Source organism: Pseudophryne corroboree, chromosome 2, assembly GCF_028390025.1.
Source record: "Pseudophryne corroboree isolate aPseCor3 chromosome 2, aPseCor3.hap2, whole genome shotgun sequence".
Taxonomy (NCBI): domain Eukaryota; kingdom Metazoa; phylum Chordata; class Amphibia; order Anura; family Myobatrachidae; genus Pseudophryne; species Pseudophryne corroboree.
Window position 1 is genome coordinate 103908672 of NC_086445.1, and position 18968 is coordinate 103927639.

Sequence of the window (18968 nt, forward strand, 5' to 3'; positions counted from 1 at the left end):
GTGTGTATCGCTTTTTTCAGGCAGAGAACGGATATATTAAATAAACTGCACTGTGTGTCTGGTGGTCACTCACTATATAATATATTATGTACTCCTGGCTCCTGCTATAACCTATAACTGGCACTGCAGTAGTGCTCCCCAGTCTCCCCCACAATTATAAGCTGTGTGAGCTGAGCAGTCAGACAGATATATAATATATATAGATGATGCAGCACACTGGCCTGAGCCTGAGCAGTGCACACAGATATGGTATGTATGTGACTGAGTCACTGTGTGTATCGCTTTTTTCAGGCAGAGAACGGATATATTAAATAAACTGCACTGTGTGTCTGGTGGTCACTCACTATATAATATATTATGTACTCCTGGCTCCTGCTATAACCTATAACTGGCACTGCAGTAGTGCTCCCCAGTCTCCCCCACAATTATAAGCTGTGTGAGCTGAGCAGTCAGACAGATATATAATATATATAGATGATGCAGCACACTGGCCTGAGCCTGAGCAGTGCACACAGATATGGTATGTATGTGACTGAGTCACTGTGTGTATCGCTTTTTTCAGGCAGAGAACGGATATATTAAATAAACTGCACTGTGTGTCTGGTGGTCACTCACTATATAATATATTATGTACTCCTGGCTCCTGCTATAACCTATAACTGGCACTGCAGTAGTGCTCCCCAGTCTCCCCCACAATTATAAGCTGTGTGAGCTGAGCAGTCAGACAGATATATATAATATTATATATAGATAATAGATGATGCAGCACACTGGCCTGAGCCTGAGCAGTGCACACAGATATGGTATGTGACTGAGTCACTGTGTGCTGTGTATCGCTTTTTTCAGGCAGAGAACGGATTATAAATAAAAGTGGTGGTCACTGGTCACTATCAGCAAAACTCTGCACTGTACACTACTGAGTACTCCTAATGCTCCCCAAAATTAGTAAATCAAGTGTCTAAACGGAGAGGACGCCAGCCACGTCCTCTCCCTATCAATCTCAATGCACGTGTGAAAATGGCGGCGACGCGCGGCTCCTTATATAGAATCCGAGTCTCGCGATAGAATCCGAGCCTCGCGAGAATCCGACAGCGTCATGATGACGTTCGGGCGCGCTCGGGTTAACCGAGCAAGGCGGGAAGATCCGAGTCGCTCGGACTCGTGAAAAAAAACATGAAGTTCTGGCGGGTTCGGATTCAGAGAAACCGAACCCGCTCATCTCTACTTGCTTCACCATCACAGTAGGAGGAATGATGCCTCCTGCTGTATTACCATATTACTGTTATCGCTGCTGTTTCTATGTAAGCAGCAGCAGCAACACTGACTCAAATCACATCTGAATAAGGCCCTTCTAGTCCATAAATCCGCAGCCACTATTCCTGTTACACACAGACACTGTTCTCAATTACACTTGGATCCAAATATGTATATTTCAACTTCATGCTGTTGTTCCGCTGTTTAATGGAATGGGAGATTTCAGCCAGCTTCTCCTGGAAATCCGTGATGAACGTCTGTGGAACCTCCTCTGTAAAACGCACATCAGGGTACTCCCCCAGACGTCTCTAGATGGGAATGGGAAATCTTGTTAATGGAATTTCTAAACACAATTTTTTTTTTAAACACTACAGTGGGTCAATTTACCACCACATTACAGAGTTATATGCACATGCATAGATGGTGAGATTAAGGGGCTAATTCAGGTTGGATCACAAAATCACGATCCAATCGGAATTTTTGTGGTCGGCCCGTGGGCGCATGCGGGGGGCCGCAGGAAATGCTATCACCTCTGCCTGTCAATCAGGCAAAGGCGGTCGCTGGGCAGTGGGGGCGGACAGGGCCGGATTAAGGGCCACATGGGCCTGGAGCTGAAAATATTCAAGGGCCTATTGTGAGAAATGGGGAGGTGTGATCAGTGCTGTGTGGGTGTGGCCAGAGCCATGTGAGCATGTACACCCCCTACTCTGTCAGCTCCAGTGTCTCCCTAAATATGTATAAATATAAAAAATTGCATAATTTTGTGTGAAAAATAGAAATAGAATCTTAATAGTTATGATTTATGGCGATCCACCGACCATGTGGCCAGCTACTGGCTAGTGATCATCATGCTGTCATGATGATGGGCCTATTTTTATGAGGAGGCCTGGAGCTGGAGCTCCATCCGCCCCATTGTTAATCTGGCTCTGGGGGCGGGCAATGCTCCATTTCCAGGGAGGAGATGGAGCATTGCGGGGGTGGGTGGAGCGATGTGAACAGTGGGCGGTGCAATGCAAACGGGGGCATGTCGGGGGCCTGGTTGCGCTACTGCTTGACGTCACATGCAGCCGCCACGATGGGTAAGATGGCGCCGGGTCTCCTGCGCCCACAGCTAAGCTACGCCGGCAGGAGGCATCAAGAATTTTTAGGATGAAGCAGAAATTGCGAGGCAATTGCAATTTCTGCTTCATCAAGGGGGGAGGCGCCGGTCAGCAAGCTGGGCGGACCCCAGCATGTGTTCCAAAGGATAGCAAATTCTGCTGATTAGCAGAATTTGCTATCCTTCCTGAATTAGCCCCTATATACAGTATTAGCCTTTGCATTTCTTAGAAAACGTATCCCTAAGGAGAGTAATATGAAAGTACTAGATCTTATTGCATTATTCATATTGTCCCCAAGTACACACCTGGTCTCTTGGCTCGCTACTGAGCACCCACTCAGTGGACATGCTAATAGTGGTGGTGTTTACTTCGGGCAATGCATCCAGGATACTGTCAGGTGTGCTGACCCCTTTTACTGTGGGAGGAGGACTTTTCATTGATGTGGGTCCATTGGGCATCCAGGCATAGTAGTCAAACTGTAATTGAAATAGATGGGAACACTTTATCTAAGAAAAGGATATTCATAATACATTGCAAGCAAATCTCAGTCCGATGAATCAATATGGACTCCAATCCTACAAATCAAAGATAGAGTATGAAAGATACCACACATTGGAGCAGATGTATTAAGCCTGGAGAAGTGATAAAGCAGTGATAAGTGCAAGGTGGTAACGCACCAGCCAGTCATTTTTTAAATTCGTAATGATTGGCTGGTGTGTTATCACATGTGCTTATCACTGCTTTATCACTTCTTTATACCTTCTCCAGGTTAATACTTCTGCCCCAATATATCAAGAGTTGCATATTGCAAACCTGTGATGATCTGTCCCTCACCTGACCAGTGTTGACAGCTGCATGCTGAGCAGAACAAGTGAAGATCACCATGGTCAGGAACTTGATCAAAGAGGCCTTGGTCTCCAAGGATGATGGCATTCCTATCAAAAGGAATAGTCCAAAAGTAATCTATTTTTCTCCTACACACTAACACTCAAGGTAGACTATTACACCTCATAACATTCTACTTTATGTAATACACTGTGGTCCTCATTCCGAGTTGATCGCTCGCTAGCTGCTATTAGCAGCATTGCATGCGCTAAGCCGCCGCCCTCTGGGAGTGTATCTTAGCTTAGCAGAAGTGCGAACAAAAGATTAGCAGAATTGCTCGAAAATCTTTTCCTGCAGTTTCTGAGTAGCTCCAGACCTACTCCTAGATTGCGATCACCTCAGTCCGTTTAGTTCCTGCTTTGACGTCACAAACTCGCCCTGCGTTCATCCAGCCACTCCCCCGTTTCTCTAGCCACTCCTGCGTTTTAGCCTGACACGCCTGCGTTTTTTAGCACACTCCTGGAAAACGGTCAGTTTCCGCCCAGAAACACCCACTTCCTGTCAATCACTCACCGATCAGCAGAGCGACTGAAAAGCGTCGCTCACCCCTGTGAAAAATTGCTTCGTTTTGTGTGAAATTACTTAGTGTGTGCGCCCTGCAGCCCATACGCATGTGCAGAACAGACGATTTTTAGCCTGATCGCTATGCTGCAAAAAACGGCAGCGAGCGATCAACTCGGAATGACCCCCAATGTAAGCAAAAGTGATAATTTGCTAAATGGCTTGCTGGAAGGAGATAACCAAGTTGAAAAGGTGAACATCATAGGCTGTGCGATGTCATGTTTCCAGGGCGACGCTGTACTAGTATACAGAGAATTTGGTTACCCAGATAGACTGGCCAGCACAGAGTCCAGATCTTGACATCATTGAGACCCTCTGGGACAAATTTGAGCTACGGGTGCTTTCTAGACTAACTTGACCTTCGTCAGTGTCGCAGTTGGTCACTCTACTTGAGGTGGAATGGCTGTTGTCTAGGAACTTATGGACAGTTTGCCAAGAAGGATGTCTGCATTAATCACTGCACGTGGTGGACCTACAGTACAAAGTACTGACATCAATAAATACTTGTTGATCTATTTGTTGTCAGTGTCCAATCACTTTTGTCTATATAGTGTATAAATACCCTATACCGACCACCATACAGAATATCAAGGTTAAGTTGAGGAAATGTAATTACAGTGGTATTGTATTTAGTCATGTCCTTTGTAGCTATTTAAGAATTATTTCTGATGCAGGTGGGACTTATTTAGCGGTGTATGAGCTTTTGGTCATACCAGGTTTATCAACATTTGAAAGATCAGTTTTGCTCATTACGGACCACATGGTTTTTGTTTTACGACATCACAGAACAAGATGTCACTTACCTGTAGATTTATTCTCCAAAAAACCTTCTTTGAAGATCTCTGCCACCCAGGCTTGAAGTTCAGGATCTGTACTGACAACCGCATCACTCTCATAGTAGTAATTAACAATGTTGGATACAAAGCTAAAGTGAATAAAGCAAGAGGTACAATCAGTGAACTAAGCAAGCATGAATGGTGTGCATAAGTGATAGAGGGGTGTTCAATGGTAGCTATGCCAATTCCCTTGATCAGGCATGTAAACAATGTCAAGTTTTTCTATATACTAAAGCATATTTACAGTCACTATGGGTCTAATTCAGACCTGATCGCTAGCAAGCGATTTTCGCACAGCTGCGATCAGATAGCCGCCGCCTACAGGGAGAGTGTATTTTAGCTGTGCAAGTGTGCGAACGCATGTGTAGCAGAGCTGTACAAACAGATCTTGTGCAGTCTCTGTGCAGCCCAAGACTTACTCAGCGGCTGCGATCACTTCAGCCTGTCCGGGACCGGAATTGACGTCAGGAACCCTCCCTGCAAATAACTGAACACGCCTTTGCACAAACCCATCGCTGAGCGGCAATCCGCTTTGTATCCGTCCGCTGCACGTGCACATTGTGGTGCATACGAATGCGCAGTTTAGACCTGATCGCCTGTGCGGAAACGCAGCCTAGCGATCAGGTCTGAATTACCCCCTATGACCAGTGGGAGGCAGTTTTATTCAAAGGTGGAAAATTTAATCGTCTCCGTCTGGATGGGCAGCTGGAACAGCTGTGTTTATCCGAACTACCTCTCTACAGCCAACCAGATCTTCATCCCATCATCCTTATACAGGTAATTGGGAATGGACTCCACTCCTCTTGCCTGGATGTCATCAGGAAGACAAAGTCTGCTGTAAGTGACCTCATCCATTGCATTTTTCAGCAGTATTGACATTCCTCCTCCTCCAGTTACATTAGCCTAGATAAAAGAAAAGGTATTAAATGTGTGTTTCGGTGCAATTGTGCAGCCAGTTATTGAGTAACAATATATATGCAAGTCCAGGGTCGAACTGCCCATTTGTCTCTTCTTGAAAATGCCAGAAGGACCGATGGCCTGATGGGCTGGTTCGGGCCATGAAGAGATAACGTGGCTAGCCGAGCACTCTGTTTGATTGCCAGGCATATATAGACAGGAGCATGCCAAGCAGCTTCACCTACTGGTGCTTTTCTTGGCCGCCCATCATACAGAAACATAGGGCAGTGTCGTGAGGCCAGGGCCCTGTAATTCGCCACATTCAACCCCTCCCTTGAGCCAAGACCATGCCCCCTTTTGGTGTATTAGACATCCCAAGTTTGTCCCTGCATAAGTCAAACCCTAAACAATCAAACCTAAACCCTGTGAACCGGCACAGTTTTCTGGAACCATTATATAAAGAATCTCACCTGATCAAAGATGCCCCCAGGACCTACGAGTTCAGATCTAGCAAGGACATTGATCTCAAGGGTGTAGCGAACATGTGGAATAATTAGCTGGAAGAGTAGAAAAAATATTGCCATTATAATACCATCTGATATAGACCTTCTCCTGGACTAATTAATGACTTTTAAATACAGGAAATAGCCACAATATGTTTACATAATGGTGCTATGGCTGCTAATGCTAGATCAGGAATTAATTTAAAGCCCAACTATTATATTAAAATAGTTTTATTATTAAGCCACAAAATTGACATTTACATGGAGAACAGCGTCTTCTACTGATGAGCAGTGAAATATTGTGTTCCACCATTTCAGGTAACACCTCTCAACTCTCCATATTGAAATTACCTTATTAGCCTATCTCTAGAGCCCCTGCTATGAGAGCCACTCCAAGATAGTGGTTAAAACCCAGAGCTCACCTTGTAGACTGGGTGGCCCATTGGAAGTTGTCTGGTGGTTGCAACGTTGAAGACCTCTGCAAAGAGATGAGTGCGGAGATAGTGAGTGTCCACTTGATGCACCTGGAACTCAGAGTTACGCACCCAGATCTTGGCCAGCAGCCAGTCAGATTCTGAGTCACTAGGCAGGAAGATTGGAGTGTTCTCTCCTGGGGTTTGAGACAACTGTAAAAGAGACAGAAATGTCACTACAGCACCAACTTGAACAACATCATCATCCTCTACCATGTTGTTTATAACTGGGCAGTATATCTCCACTGCAAGTCTACATAAGCCTAGTTCAGAATTAATCTTAATCATAAGCAATTTTTGCATTAGAAAGAACTTGTAGTAATAAAAAAACACAGTATATCAAAACTTTATTTATACTTCGATTTTTAAAACTATGATGGCTAGCAGAGGGCATAAGTCTTGCTAAGTAATGCTTTACCTTGGTTGGTACACATTTTAAAATTAATCCACTATCTTTTGGTTCCATGAACACTCCAGCTGCTATGCAAGTACACCTATTAGTATACCATGCCACATTTTCGGATGGGCAGTTCGATCAGAAGTAGGGCATGCTGGGATGTGTAGTTTCACAGTAACTGGAGTGCAATAGGTTGTGTACCTGTGCATTAGTTCATGTTTAGACAGTTCATGTGGATATATCCTTTTGATTAAACAGGATGTAATAAGGATCCCGACTCTAAGGGTTAGGGTTAAAATACTCATCAAGATCTGACCATTGGGATCCTGATCACTGGAATTTCATATCGAACCCAATTAAACAAGCCATTTGATGGTCATTGTTATACTGCATAATTCTAATAGGTATGATATTCTTCTATACTGAAGGAGGTGGTTGTAACCATAGATGGGTCAAACTCTTCTCAGGTGAGTGGGTGCACAATGATTGAGTTTACATTATTACCTTTTGCAAGCGACATCATGGGGGTAAGACAACTATGGGTGCAGGTGCCAAGATTGCTACTGGGACCAACATGTCTAATCCACATGGCAATGTCCTATATTCCTATTTAGAGTTTTGTGTCCTGAAGTTTATTGTAGCATTACCCATATTCCAATTATTGCCATTCAGTACAGCAAGGGTTCTTAACTCCAGTCCTCAAGTATCACCAACAAGTCATGTTTTGTGGATTGACATGTTGGGGATAATTGAGGGTTGATGTTGAGAACCACTGATCTACAGGACAGGAATGGTGCCAGGATTTTGTTTGTTCTATAGGAACACACATTTAGGGTATTATAGCATATCAGATTAAAACAATGTTCTTAGACTTGAATTTAACTAGACATTAGAAAAAGAAGACTTGCCTGAATGGCTATTGGGACAAGTTGATCTTGAGGAGTTTTCCACAGTAGCACCATAGGGACAGCCATGTATTGCTGTTTCCTATTTATGGATTTATTAGCAGGCACCCCCTCCAGAATCTTGTAATCTGCCAGGAAAACATTGCCATTCTGCAAGACACAAGCACCAGTTTATTGCATGGTATATGGGTCATTAGATGACTTTTTAGGGGCTATATATCCCCCATATGAAGAAACAGATAGCATGCCTTGTGGCCACATCCCACCTCTAGTTCTTTCTGAAGACTGGTGGTGGTCCCCAGAGATGCAGCCACCATATTGTCACTAACTGGAAAGTTTTCTGGGATTTTGGAACATTTCCTGATTAGGCTAGGGTTAACACCATTAAGATATTGACTACCGAAGAAGTAATCCTCCTTCCAAATCTCAGCCACCACATCTGGGGATAAAAGACACCAGGAACATATACAGTCATTCAGCGCAAGCTGCGGGACTAATAGCTCTGGTCTTGATCCTTACCCAAAAGCACTTTATAGTCATTGTTCTCATATGAGACACCCAGCTTTCATGACAAAGGTTAGGTTGGCTGGACTTTCTTCAGTCACTCCCTTATCGAGATACTGTATTCAGGTTGTTACTGTAAGATGAGTAAGTAGCCAAAAAGAGTGGACATACCCGAGTTAGCAGACCTTCTTAGGTAGAAGAGCAGTTTGATATCATCGAGATCAGTCCATGATTCTGGACATTGTAAGAAGCCATTCACCTTCATGTCCATTACTCTGTAAAAAGCGGGTAGGTTAAATGTTTCAAATAACCTACAGAGATTTACTTACATGAACCAGAAATAGATTACTTATCCCATATAGCTGCAAATATGTCTGCCGTGATTATTGGGAACTAGCCAATTCAAATCCCCCTTCCTCAATTACAAAAAAATTTAGGCAGATCAAGCGGGAATTTGAAAGTAGAACACCAACAAAAGAATTAATAGCGCTTGGAAACTGGATCAGAATTTTTCTAAATAACAATTTTAATAAATTGATAATAAAATAATAATTGGGACTTTGAAAGTACTATGAAGAGATGTTCTATTGACACTATTGGCCTATGCCTCAGTTCATCGCCAGGAACAAAAGTTATACTGCCATCATTACTAATGTGAACACAAACATAATAAAATATTCCTATTAACAGGAAGATCCAATAGTCACAGCAGTATAGGAGCTTGTTAAAACAAAGACGGACTATTTGAAACTGGAGGAAGCTATACTAGATCTCCTTTGGAATGATCCCAATTGAATAGTTTGTTACATGCCTGGTCCCAATCTACTCAGACTAGATACTTACGTGGATATCAGGGCATAGCCAAAGCTGCTCAGTTTTAAGAAGGAGTAACGGTCATTAATCGGCAGATGCTGAATCTTGTCTACATCAATGCAATGAGGGACACCTTCTGCATAACATTTCCACCTGCAAGAAACAAAGGTTAATCCTACGGAAAATTTTAAATTATGTTATTCCAATTTGGACCTTGCCATTCTCCATTCCTAGACCAGACCTATTGATTATAGAAACAATGACAAGTTTCACTTTAAATAAAGACTGTTTTTGCCTACACAGTTATGTTTCATATACCCTGGTCCTGAACAGTAGAGGGAACTTGTAAAGACACAACTGCTGCTGAACATAAGCATACTGTAGTTGTTATTATGGGTCTCCCCAGTATTTGAAAGCCATGGCGATCTATTTAAAACTCATGAGGTGGCTTCATGTTCAATGAGTGACCCAAAAGGAATGAAAGAACTGGCTATTCTTCAGCAGAGGCTTATATACTTCAAGACTAGAGTGGAGCTAATATTTTAGTCACAAGCACCTAAAATATATACATTCTACAAGTGTGGCTTTAATCTGAAATTAGTTGGTGATTCAGCAGGCAACTTAAACATATATGATATTTTCCATTTGCTTGTTATAAACCTATGTATTTTCAGTGCAAGTTTTACATAGGAAAAACATAATCATGTCCTGGTTACTAGGAATAATTTATGTACAGTAGGGGACAGCAAAGGATATTCAAATAATCCTAGAGGTAAAGCTTGTCATCCCACTGGACAAAGGGACATTTCCCCCAGAGAGACATGACAGCCATGACACTGTACTACATGTATATTGGCCACTCACTTGTGGGTTTGTCTCTCCTTCTCCAGTTCCTCTTTTCGTTGTTGCACGAGAAGAGGGTGAGTATTCCCGGATAATATGATGCCTGAAACAGAACAGATCACAGGTGCACTGTGTTGTAATTATCCTGGTGATTAGGCTTGGTTATTAATCTTGCATAGAGATGAGCCATGTGACTCCATAAGGAGAATCCATCCATGGAAACTTTCCCATCTATAAAGTAACATGTAGGTTGTATTGCACAGCCATTATACATTGAACAATAAGCCTCCAGAGGACTGGAAAAGAGCAAACGTAGTCCCACTTCACGAAAGTGGAAGTAAGGAAGAGGCAAACAACTACAGACCTTACATCAGTAGTAGGAAAATGGATGGAAACACACTTAAAAGAAAGAGTTGTAGATTATCTCAAATCCAACAATTTACAGGATCCCAAACTGCATTGATTCACTGGGGGGAGATCATGTCAAACAAATTTTATTGACTATTTTGACTGTGTGACTAAAGTGATGGATAAAGGTGGAGCCATGGATATAGCTTATCTAGACATTAGTAAGGCTTTTGACACTGTTCCACATTGCAGACTGCTAAATAAACTTAGAAGCTTGGGATTGGATACTAGGATTATTGAATGGATAAGATCTTGGTTGCAGGATAGAAAACAGAGCATTGTGGTAAATGGAGCAGGGACGTGCAGTCAGGGGAGGCAGGGGAGGCAGTGCCTCCCCTGTCATTCCCCTTTCATTAATGATTATAATAATAGAAAGAAGATACTTATGATACATATTCTGTGTCATAACTATCTTTCTTATATTATGGTAATAATTTTCAGTGTAAATAGGTGTTTAAATTGATTTCAGAGGCACCAAGAGCGGTGCCTCCCGCTGTAAATATTAAATGTCCGGAAGCAGGGGACCGGTAGGGGGCGGGACCAAGCAGAGGGCTGTAAAAGCCAATTGAAAAAACTGTGTAAGCGGCACCCATACAAGTGCCTCAGTGCAGGGACGTGCTTTCAGCCCATATGAAAGCACGCCCTTGTCACTGAAGGCAGATGTGATTGGGCAACAGATTCAGCACTGACAGTGACTGTATCCAGTCACTGTCAGTGCTGTACAGGGAGGGAGCCACAGTGTCAACTCCGGTGGGAGGTTCCCCCATCCCCCCACCCCCCATACCCCCCACACCCCCCTCCCCCGGGAATTTCTGTCTCTTTCTTTAAAAAAAACAGTAGTCCGGTCCCCATACACCCCCCCCCACCCCGCCGCGTCGCACCGCGCCGACCCTCAGCCTCCACTGCCTGCTGCCTGTCTTCAGAATGACCAGTCCCCTGTGGCTGCTGCAGAGTGAATGGGAGCAGGAGGAGGGGGACGCCGGAGCTTACTTACCCGGCCGGTGTCTTCCTCTCTTCCTCTGTTGTGTATGGCTGCAGTCAGCATCCGTACTGTCCAAGGAGGAAGGCAGAGCAGACCCAGCAGCAGCAGACAGGAGGTGACCCCCAGCAGCATAGGCACGAGTGGGATGACAGACTGCAGCATTCAGGGTAAGTCTCTTCCACTCCATCCTGTCCCCTGCAGCCCACCACTGCTCCCATCCTGACCCCTACTGTCCACCACTACTCCCATCCTGAGCCCTGCTGTCCACCACTACTCCCATCCTGACTCCGGCAGTCCACCACTACTCCCATCCTGACCCCTGCTGTCCACCACTACTCCCATCCTGACCCCTGCTGTCCACCACTACTCCCATCCTGACTCCAGCAGTCCACCACTACTCCCATCCTGACTCCGGCAGTCCACCACTACTCCCATCCTGACCCCTGCTGTCCACCACTACTCCCATCCTGACTCCGGAAGTCCACCACTACTCCAATCCTGACTCCGGCAGTCCACCACTACTCCCATCCTGACCAGCAGGGGTCAGGATGGGAGTAGTGGTGGACAGCAGGGGTCAGTATGGGAGTAGTGGTGGACAGCAGGGGTCAGGATGGGAGTAGTGGTGGACTGCCGGAGACAGGATGGGAGTAGTGGTGGACAGCAGGGTCCACCACTACTCCCATCCTGTCTCCGGCAGTCCACCACTACTCCCATCCTGACCACTGCTGTCCACCACTACTCCCATACTGACCCCTGCTGTCCACCACTACTCCCATCCTGACCCCTGCTGTCCACTACCACACCCATCCTACATCTTGCTCCTTAATACTTAACTCATCCTGCCTTCTGCCCCATTACTTCCATCCTGCCCCTGCTCTCCACCACCACTACCCCTATCATGTTTTACAGACACCTTCTACCCACTACCCAAATCATCATCCTGTCCCCCCCCCCCCACACACACACCATATATTGTAACTAGGCCAGCTTAGAGGTGCCCCAGTCCTCCCTACAGCGCTGTGACTGGGCACTAGGACCCATCGGAAGGCCAGCGGGTACTTGGTGCCACAGTCCTTCCTCTTTGCACTGCCTCCATATAGAAGGGAAGCCATCGCCACAGCAGTCGGCAGGCACTAGGATCTACCAGCAGTCAAATGCATCTCCTTTAGTCCCGGCATGAACAGGCTGTGGCTTGCACTGTGACCCCCCCCTCCCTTCCCCCACACACACACCTGGCAGCAGTGGATTACACTGTGCAACCTTGCTGCTTACATCCATTTACCGGGCTGGTTTTCCATCCCAATCCACCCATGGTTACACACACAACACCATGGTTATTTTGTTGTCCAGCTCTTCTATTCACTTAGCGGCACACCCACGGCGACCCCTACACATTTTGTACACACACCAGTCAGTGCCTCACCAGCCACTGACCACACCGCACGCCACTGAAATGGAGTGCATTCACAGTAGGGAAATGTTACCAGTGGAGTACCCCAGGGATCTGTACTTGGACCAGTGATTTTTAATATCTTTATTGGTGACATTGCAAATGGCATTAAAGGGAAAGTATGCCTTTTTGCAGATGACACAAAGGTATGCAACAGGGTAGACACACCAGTTGGGGTAAAATAAATGATTGAGGATCTAGGTAGACTAGAGGAATGGTCAAGAGTCTGGCAATTACAGTTTAATGCCAAAAAATACAAAATAATGCACTTGGGTTTTTAAAAATCCAAAGGCTAAATATAGTATTAATGGCACTATACTGGAAACTACTAAGGAGGAAAGGGATCTAGGAGTCACTATTCCAGGTGACTTAAAGGCAGGTAAGCAATGTAACAAAGCAATGAGGAAGGCTAGTCAGATGCTTGGCTGCATTGGGAGATTAATCAGCAGCAGAAAGAAAGAAGTAATAATGCCACTGTATAGGTCATTGGTACGGCCTCATCTAGAATACTGTATTCAGTTCTGGAGGCCATATCTTCAAAAGGATATTAATACATTAGATACTGTACAAAGAAGGGCAACTAAAATGGTGCATAGCCTACATCACAAAACATACCCAGAAAGACTAAGAAATCTCAATATGTATAGTTTGGAGCAGAGAAGGGAAAGGGGGGATAAGATAGAAACTTTCAAATATATGAAGGGTTTTAACAAAGTCCAGGAGGGAAACATTCTCCAAATGAAGAGAATCAATAAAACACAAGGACATGCAATGAGACTGTATGGGGGGAGGTTCAGGGGAAATTTGAGGAAAGATTACTTCACAGAAAGGGTAGTGGACAAGTGGAATAGCCTCCCATCAGAGATGGTAGAGGCTAAGACAGTGGAGCAATTTAAACATGCATGGGATAGACATAAGGATATCCTTACAAAGAAATAAAGATCAAATAAAGTTTGAGATAAAAATATGGTAAAACAAAGGGGCAGACTAGATGGGCCAAGTGGTTCTTATCTGCTGTCAAATTCTGTTTCTATGTTTCTAAGGCTGTATGGGATGTATATGCTGGTATCCCGACCACCAGAATGCCGGCAGGGGGCCCAGGACTATTTCCACTCGTGGGTGTCCACGACACCCATAGAGTGGGAGCAGAACCTGTGGTGAGAGCAGCGAGCCCACAAAGGGTTCCATTGTACTCGTCCCTTGCCGACATTCTGGAGTCTGAGATCCCGGCATCTGTATGCTGACCGCTGGGATTACGCCCTTCCGTAACCTGTACCGAACGCAGCTGTATTAGCTCTGGCTCTGTACATTAATAATAACTTATACAAATTATATAGAGCAGGGATTCACAACCTCAGTACTCAAGGTACACCAATAGTCGAGGTTTTAGTGATAGCCATGTTTGATTACAGATGGTTAAATCAAAATAACTCTGGTGCTCATTAAGTAACCTGTGCACGTGTATGGTTTTCTTTCAAACCTGGAATGTTAGTATATCTAGAGTACTGTGGTTGGAATCCCCTAATATAGAGATTTGTAGGAATGTATGATGTATTGAGTATAACTCAGTGAGCTCCTAGCTGTACCCAGGTCCTACTTTAAAAAATCATGTACTACCCACATTGGCCATGTCAAGATAGAAAATGAAAAACAAATCTCAAAGGAGAGTAAAACAAACCCAAAAAAGTTCTTTAAGTATATAAACGGTAAAAGGTTGAAAAGGGAGAATATTGGGCCCTTAAAGGGTAAGCTGGATGTCTTGATTAATGATGATAGGGAAAAAGCAGATTTATTTAATCAATTCTTTTCATCAGTATTCACTAAAGAGGACAGGTTAACAAGAATAGAGCATAACATAAATAATAATAATGACCCATTGCTTGGTACTTGCTTAAACGAGGGAGCAATCCGGGAGAGACTGAGTAAAATTAAGATAAATAAATCTCCTGGGCCAGATGGACTCTGCCCCAGGGTTCTTATGGAACGCAATGTAGAGATATCAAAACCTCTATATTTGATCTTCAGCGAATCAATTAGATCAGGAATGATACTGGCGTATAGCAGAGGTAGTCCCAATATTTAAAAAGGGTATTAAAACTCTCCCCGGGAACTATAGACCGGTTAGCTTGACATCTATAGTTGGAAAAATACTAGAAGGTATATTAAGGGATAGCATTCTAGAGTACTTGGATACCTCCAAGGCTATTACTAGGAATCAACATGGATTTGTGAAGGACAGGTCATGTCAAACTAACTTAATAAGCTTCTACGAGAAAGTTAGCGATAGTATTGATAAAGGTCATGCAGTGGATGTGATCTTTTTAGACTTCTCTAAGGCTTTTGACAATGTTCCACACAGGAGACTAATCTTCAAACTAAGAGAGCTTGGGGTGGGAAATACTATCTGTACTTGGGTGAGTACTTGGCTGTTTAATAGGGAACAGCGAGTTGGGGTTAATGGGATGTACTCTGAATGGGCTTCAGGACTCAGTGGAATACCGCAGGGCTCAGTACTCGGGCCATTGCTGTTTAATATATTCATTAATGACCTAGGTGAGGGACTGGAAAGCACAGTGTCAATTTTCGCAGATGACACTAAATTATGTAGAATAATTAATTCAGACAAGGATATTGAGTCTCTACAGAATGACTTAACTAGACTGGAGGCCTGGGCAGACAAATGGGGAATGAGGATCAATATAGACAAATGTAAAGTTATGCACCCTGGGACTAAGAACAATCAGGCAGCTTATAAACTAAATGGGGAAATAGGGATAATGGTAGTTGTAAAGGATCTGGGTGTGCTCATCAATAATAAACTTGGTAGCAGTTTGCAATGTCAAATTGCAGCAGCAAAGGCTAATAAGGTGCTATCATGCATAAAACGGGGTATGGAGACAAGGGATGAGAGTGTAATCCTTTTACTGTATAAATCATTTGTGTGGCCACACCTGGAATATTGTATACAGTTTTGGGCACCATACTATAAAAAAAGATATCTTGGAACTCGAAAGGGATCAGAGGAGAGCCACCAAACTGGTTAAGGGGTTAGAGTAATTGGACTATGAGGAAAGACTTAAAATGCTTGATATGTTCACACTGGAAAAGAGGTGACTGAGAGGGGACATCATTAATATTTATAAATACATTAAAGTACAATACAAGGATCTATCAAACGATTTGTTTACCAGAAAAACACTACATAGGACACGAGGACACCCACTGAGGAGAAAAAATTCCATATCCAACGGAGAAAAGGATTCTTCACAGTAAGAGCAGTAAGGATTTGGAATTCTCTTCCAGAGAATGTAGTAATGGTGGACACAATCAATGAGTTTAAATATGGATTAGATAAATTCATAGCTGAAAAAAATATCCAGGGATACAGCATCTAATTAATATGTAAAAAAAAAATATATATATATAAAATAATGTAATGTACAATAGGTTTAACTCGATGGACATTTGTCTTTTTTAAACCTCAACAACTATGTAACTATGTAAGATAACCCAAACAGCACTAGTCAAAACTTTGTGAATAGAATATAGTTATGAGAGCTACATCTCACCCTTCCCATCTGGAATCTTCACAGTTGTTGGAGTAGATATCCACTTATAGAAAGGGAACTGGAAGAGTTGACCACTGGGACTGGTCACATCAACATAGCGGCAGTACCAAGCATCCATGTTAAAGTTCTTATAATGCTCTGTAGACAACCGGACCAGCAGGAGGTCTCCAAGATCTTTCTCTGTGATAACATCAAAGTCAGTGACCTGGAAAAGCAGAGCTGTGTCTGAGATACATGCATGATGGAACCCTGGACTTCCACTAGGGCAGATGCTGTGGGACATATTTGCAGCTTAAACATATATAATGTGTCCAAAGAGGATAGTTTAAGGCAACTCAAGTGGAAGAACTTACTCCTCTTTTGAGGATATATGCATCCCTGCTGATGACTTATTAACAAAATCTGAACACAGGAGATACTTGAGATATATCCTATGTTCAGCTATTATAGTCCCACTAACACTCAATGGGAACTGTGATCTTCACCAATGTATCAAGCTCTGTAGGCTATAATGTCAACCATTATAGCCTACAGACTTCCTTTTTACTTTTTTTTTTTTTGCCATATAGGAATCTTTGTATCTCTATTTGGCAGCCTACACCTTGAATATATGCAAACCCATATTGACAGGGCCAAAGATGCCATAACCAGGGTGGTTACTACTGTAGTATGCCCACATTGCAACCTGGTGATCTGCCCAGTGCATCCATAGGATGCACTCAGCGCTCAGCTTCCTGGTCTGAAACCACTTTCTATGGTGTTATGACGTCACATGTGCTGGGGGCAGGTGTCAGTGGGCCAACTGAGGGCTCATTAGTGCAAATAACAGATTTCTATTAGAGTGTATATATATGTAGTGGGAGCATATGGAGTGGGAACAGCTTGGCACAGACATATAGTTGGATGTCAGATAATGTATTTTACCTTTATTTTTATCTATGAAATTTTCTGAGGTATAGTGGTCTAGTGGTATAAGGCCTGACTCATAGATGGAAGCAGACATCTTTTGGTGGCAACCCATCTATGACTTTAAGCAGATACTGCTTCAAAGTCCTTCCCTGGTGTACATTTGTGACTATGAATGTGCAAGGTCTGATACATCCACTTTCAGCATTTGTACATGCTGTAATACTACCCGGAGGTAAATGTAATAAGGTCAGAGAAGCTGGAGGTGCGGGAGTTTGTCCGAGAATGGCCATTTTTTCAAAGTGGCAATCATTTACTAGGCAAACCCAAGATTGGCGCTTTAAAAATGTGCCCATTTTCAGACAAACTCCTGCACCTCCAGCTTCTCTGACCCTAATTCATTTACCCCCTGATGTGTCCTTAGACGCCATTGGCTGCACCATCAACATTTGCTGGATTAAGGGAGGAGCAACAGGGGTGGTCATCCCAGAGTCCCCACACATTAGGGGCCCACACATAATACAGTGTCCCCTCCGGCGGCTGAGCTGTTCATTAACTGCAGGTGCCAAAGAGCACCTCCATCTAGGGAATCCAGTGAGACTGACTCTGAGCTGGCAGCATCTGGTCTGACCACACAGAGAGCAGGGCTGGCCAAATAGTGCAGTCTTCTGACTATCTGCTCACCTCCCTGACCTGCTCACCTCCCTGTCATTCCATTACCCCTGCGACCAGTATTCAGGGTGTGCTGTGAGGCCAAGCCCCTATGACTCATGAAACGCCCCTGTGAGCTGTGGCCATGCCCCTGTAATTATTCGTGCCTGCAATGCACATACCCATTGACATGCCAGGGCTGATTCATGGCCCAGTCCGTCCTTGGCAACATGTCAGTGACACTCCTATAACACATATGTAGCCATGCTCATCATGGCTACATCTAGGCACAAATACGCCTCCGTGACCTTAGATGTGCATCCGCCCCATTAAAAGTAAATTCCTATAGTGTGTGATTCTTTATCAGGCCCATAATCTGCACAATGCAATCATCAGAAAGTTCATCCCATCAGTAAACATCAACTTTCTTTACGTACAGGATAACTTTATATAACATAGTAATCACCATTACTAGAATTATTGGGACTCCAATAATATACTTACTGCTCCAGATCTGAAATTGCTCCAGTTATGCGGCAGTTCATTGTTAGCACTTTCTCCCTTGACTCCCACAAGAACAATGAAGACTCTTGCAGATGTCCCAGCACTCAGGTCAGTCCCGGTTGCAATTCTAATCTTGTAGGTCCCCATGTCTTTAGAAAATGATCCACGTGAAAGCAGCTGTGTAAGAAAGTATACTAGAGATCAGGGCCGGATTAAGCCTTGGGGGTGCCCGGGGCACTTAAAACAGGGGGGCCCCAATGGAAGGTGGAGAATGTACTGTACTGTACTATTAAATTGTGCATACCTTCCAACATGTCCTATTCCAGGAGGGACAAATGCTCTCTACCTGGACTTCCCACTTAATGTATGATTGGCATCACCTGTGTTGAACTATTTAATTGATAAGAAAGGCATTTCAACACGGGTGATTGCAATCATAAATTAAGATGGAAGTCCAGGTAGAGAGCATTTTGTCCCTCCTGACATGGGTCATGGTGGGAGGTATAGATTGTGTATATTAAATTTAA

General features: G+C 43.8%; 1 protein-coding gene across 1 annotated transcript; it reads right to left on the reverse strand.

Moving 5' to 3' along the window:
• Positions 1–1382: 1382 nt before the first annotated feature.
• Positions 1383–18588, reverse strand: LOC134990332 (hydroperoxide isomerase ALOXE3-like). Its single transcript, XM_063950678.1, has 14 exons — positions 18442–18588; positions 16381–16585; positions 9993–10074; positions 9159–9281; positions 8487–8590; positions 8078–8250; positions 7815–7961; positions 6459–6662; positions 6004–6090; positions 5370–5539; positions 4604–4725; positions 3189–3289; positions 2660–2830; positions 1383–1562 (listed from the first exon to the last, which is right to left on the reverse strand). Exons 1-14 carry the CDS (start codon positions 18586–18588, stop codon positions 1383–1385), a joined length of 2016 nt encoding a protein of 671 aa, XP_063806748.1.
• Positions 18589–18968: the final 380 nt, after the last annotated feature.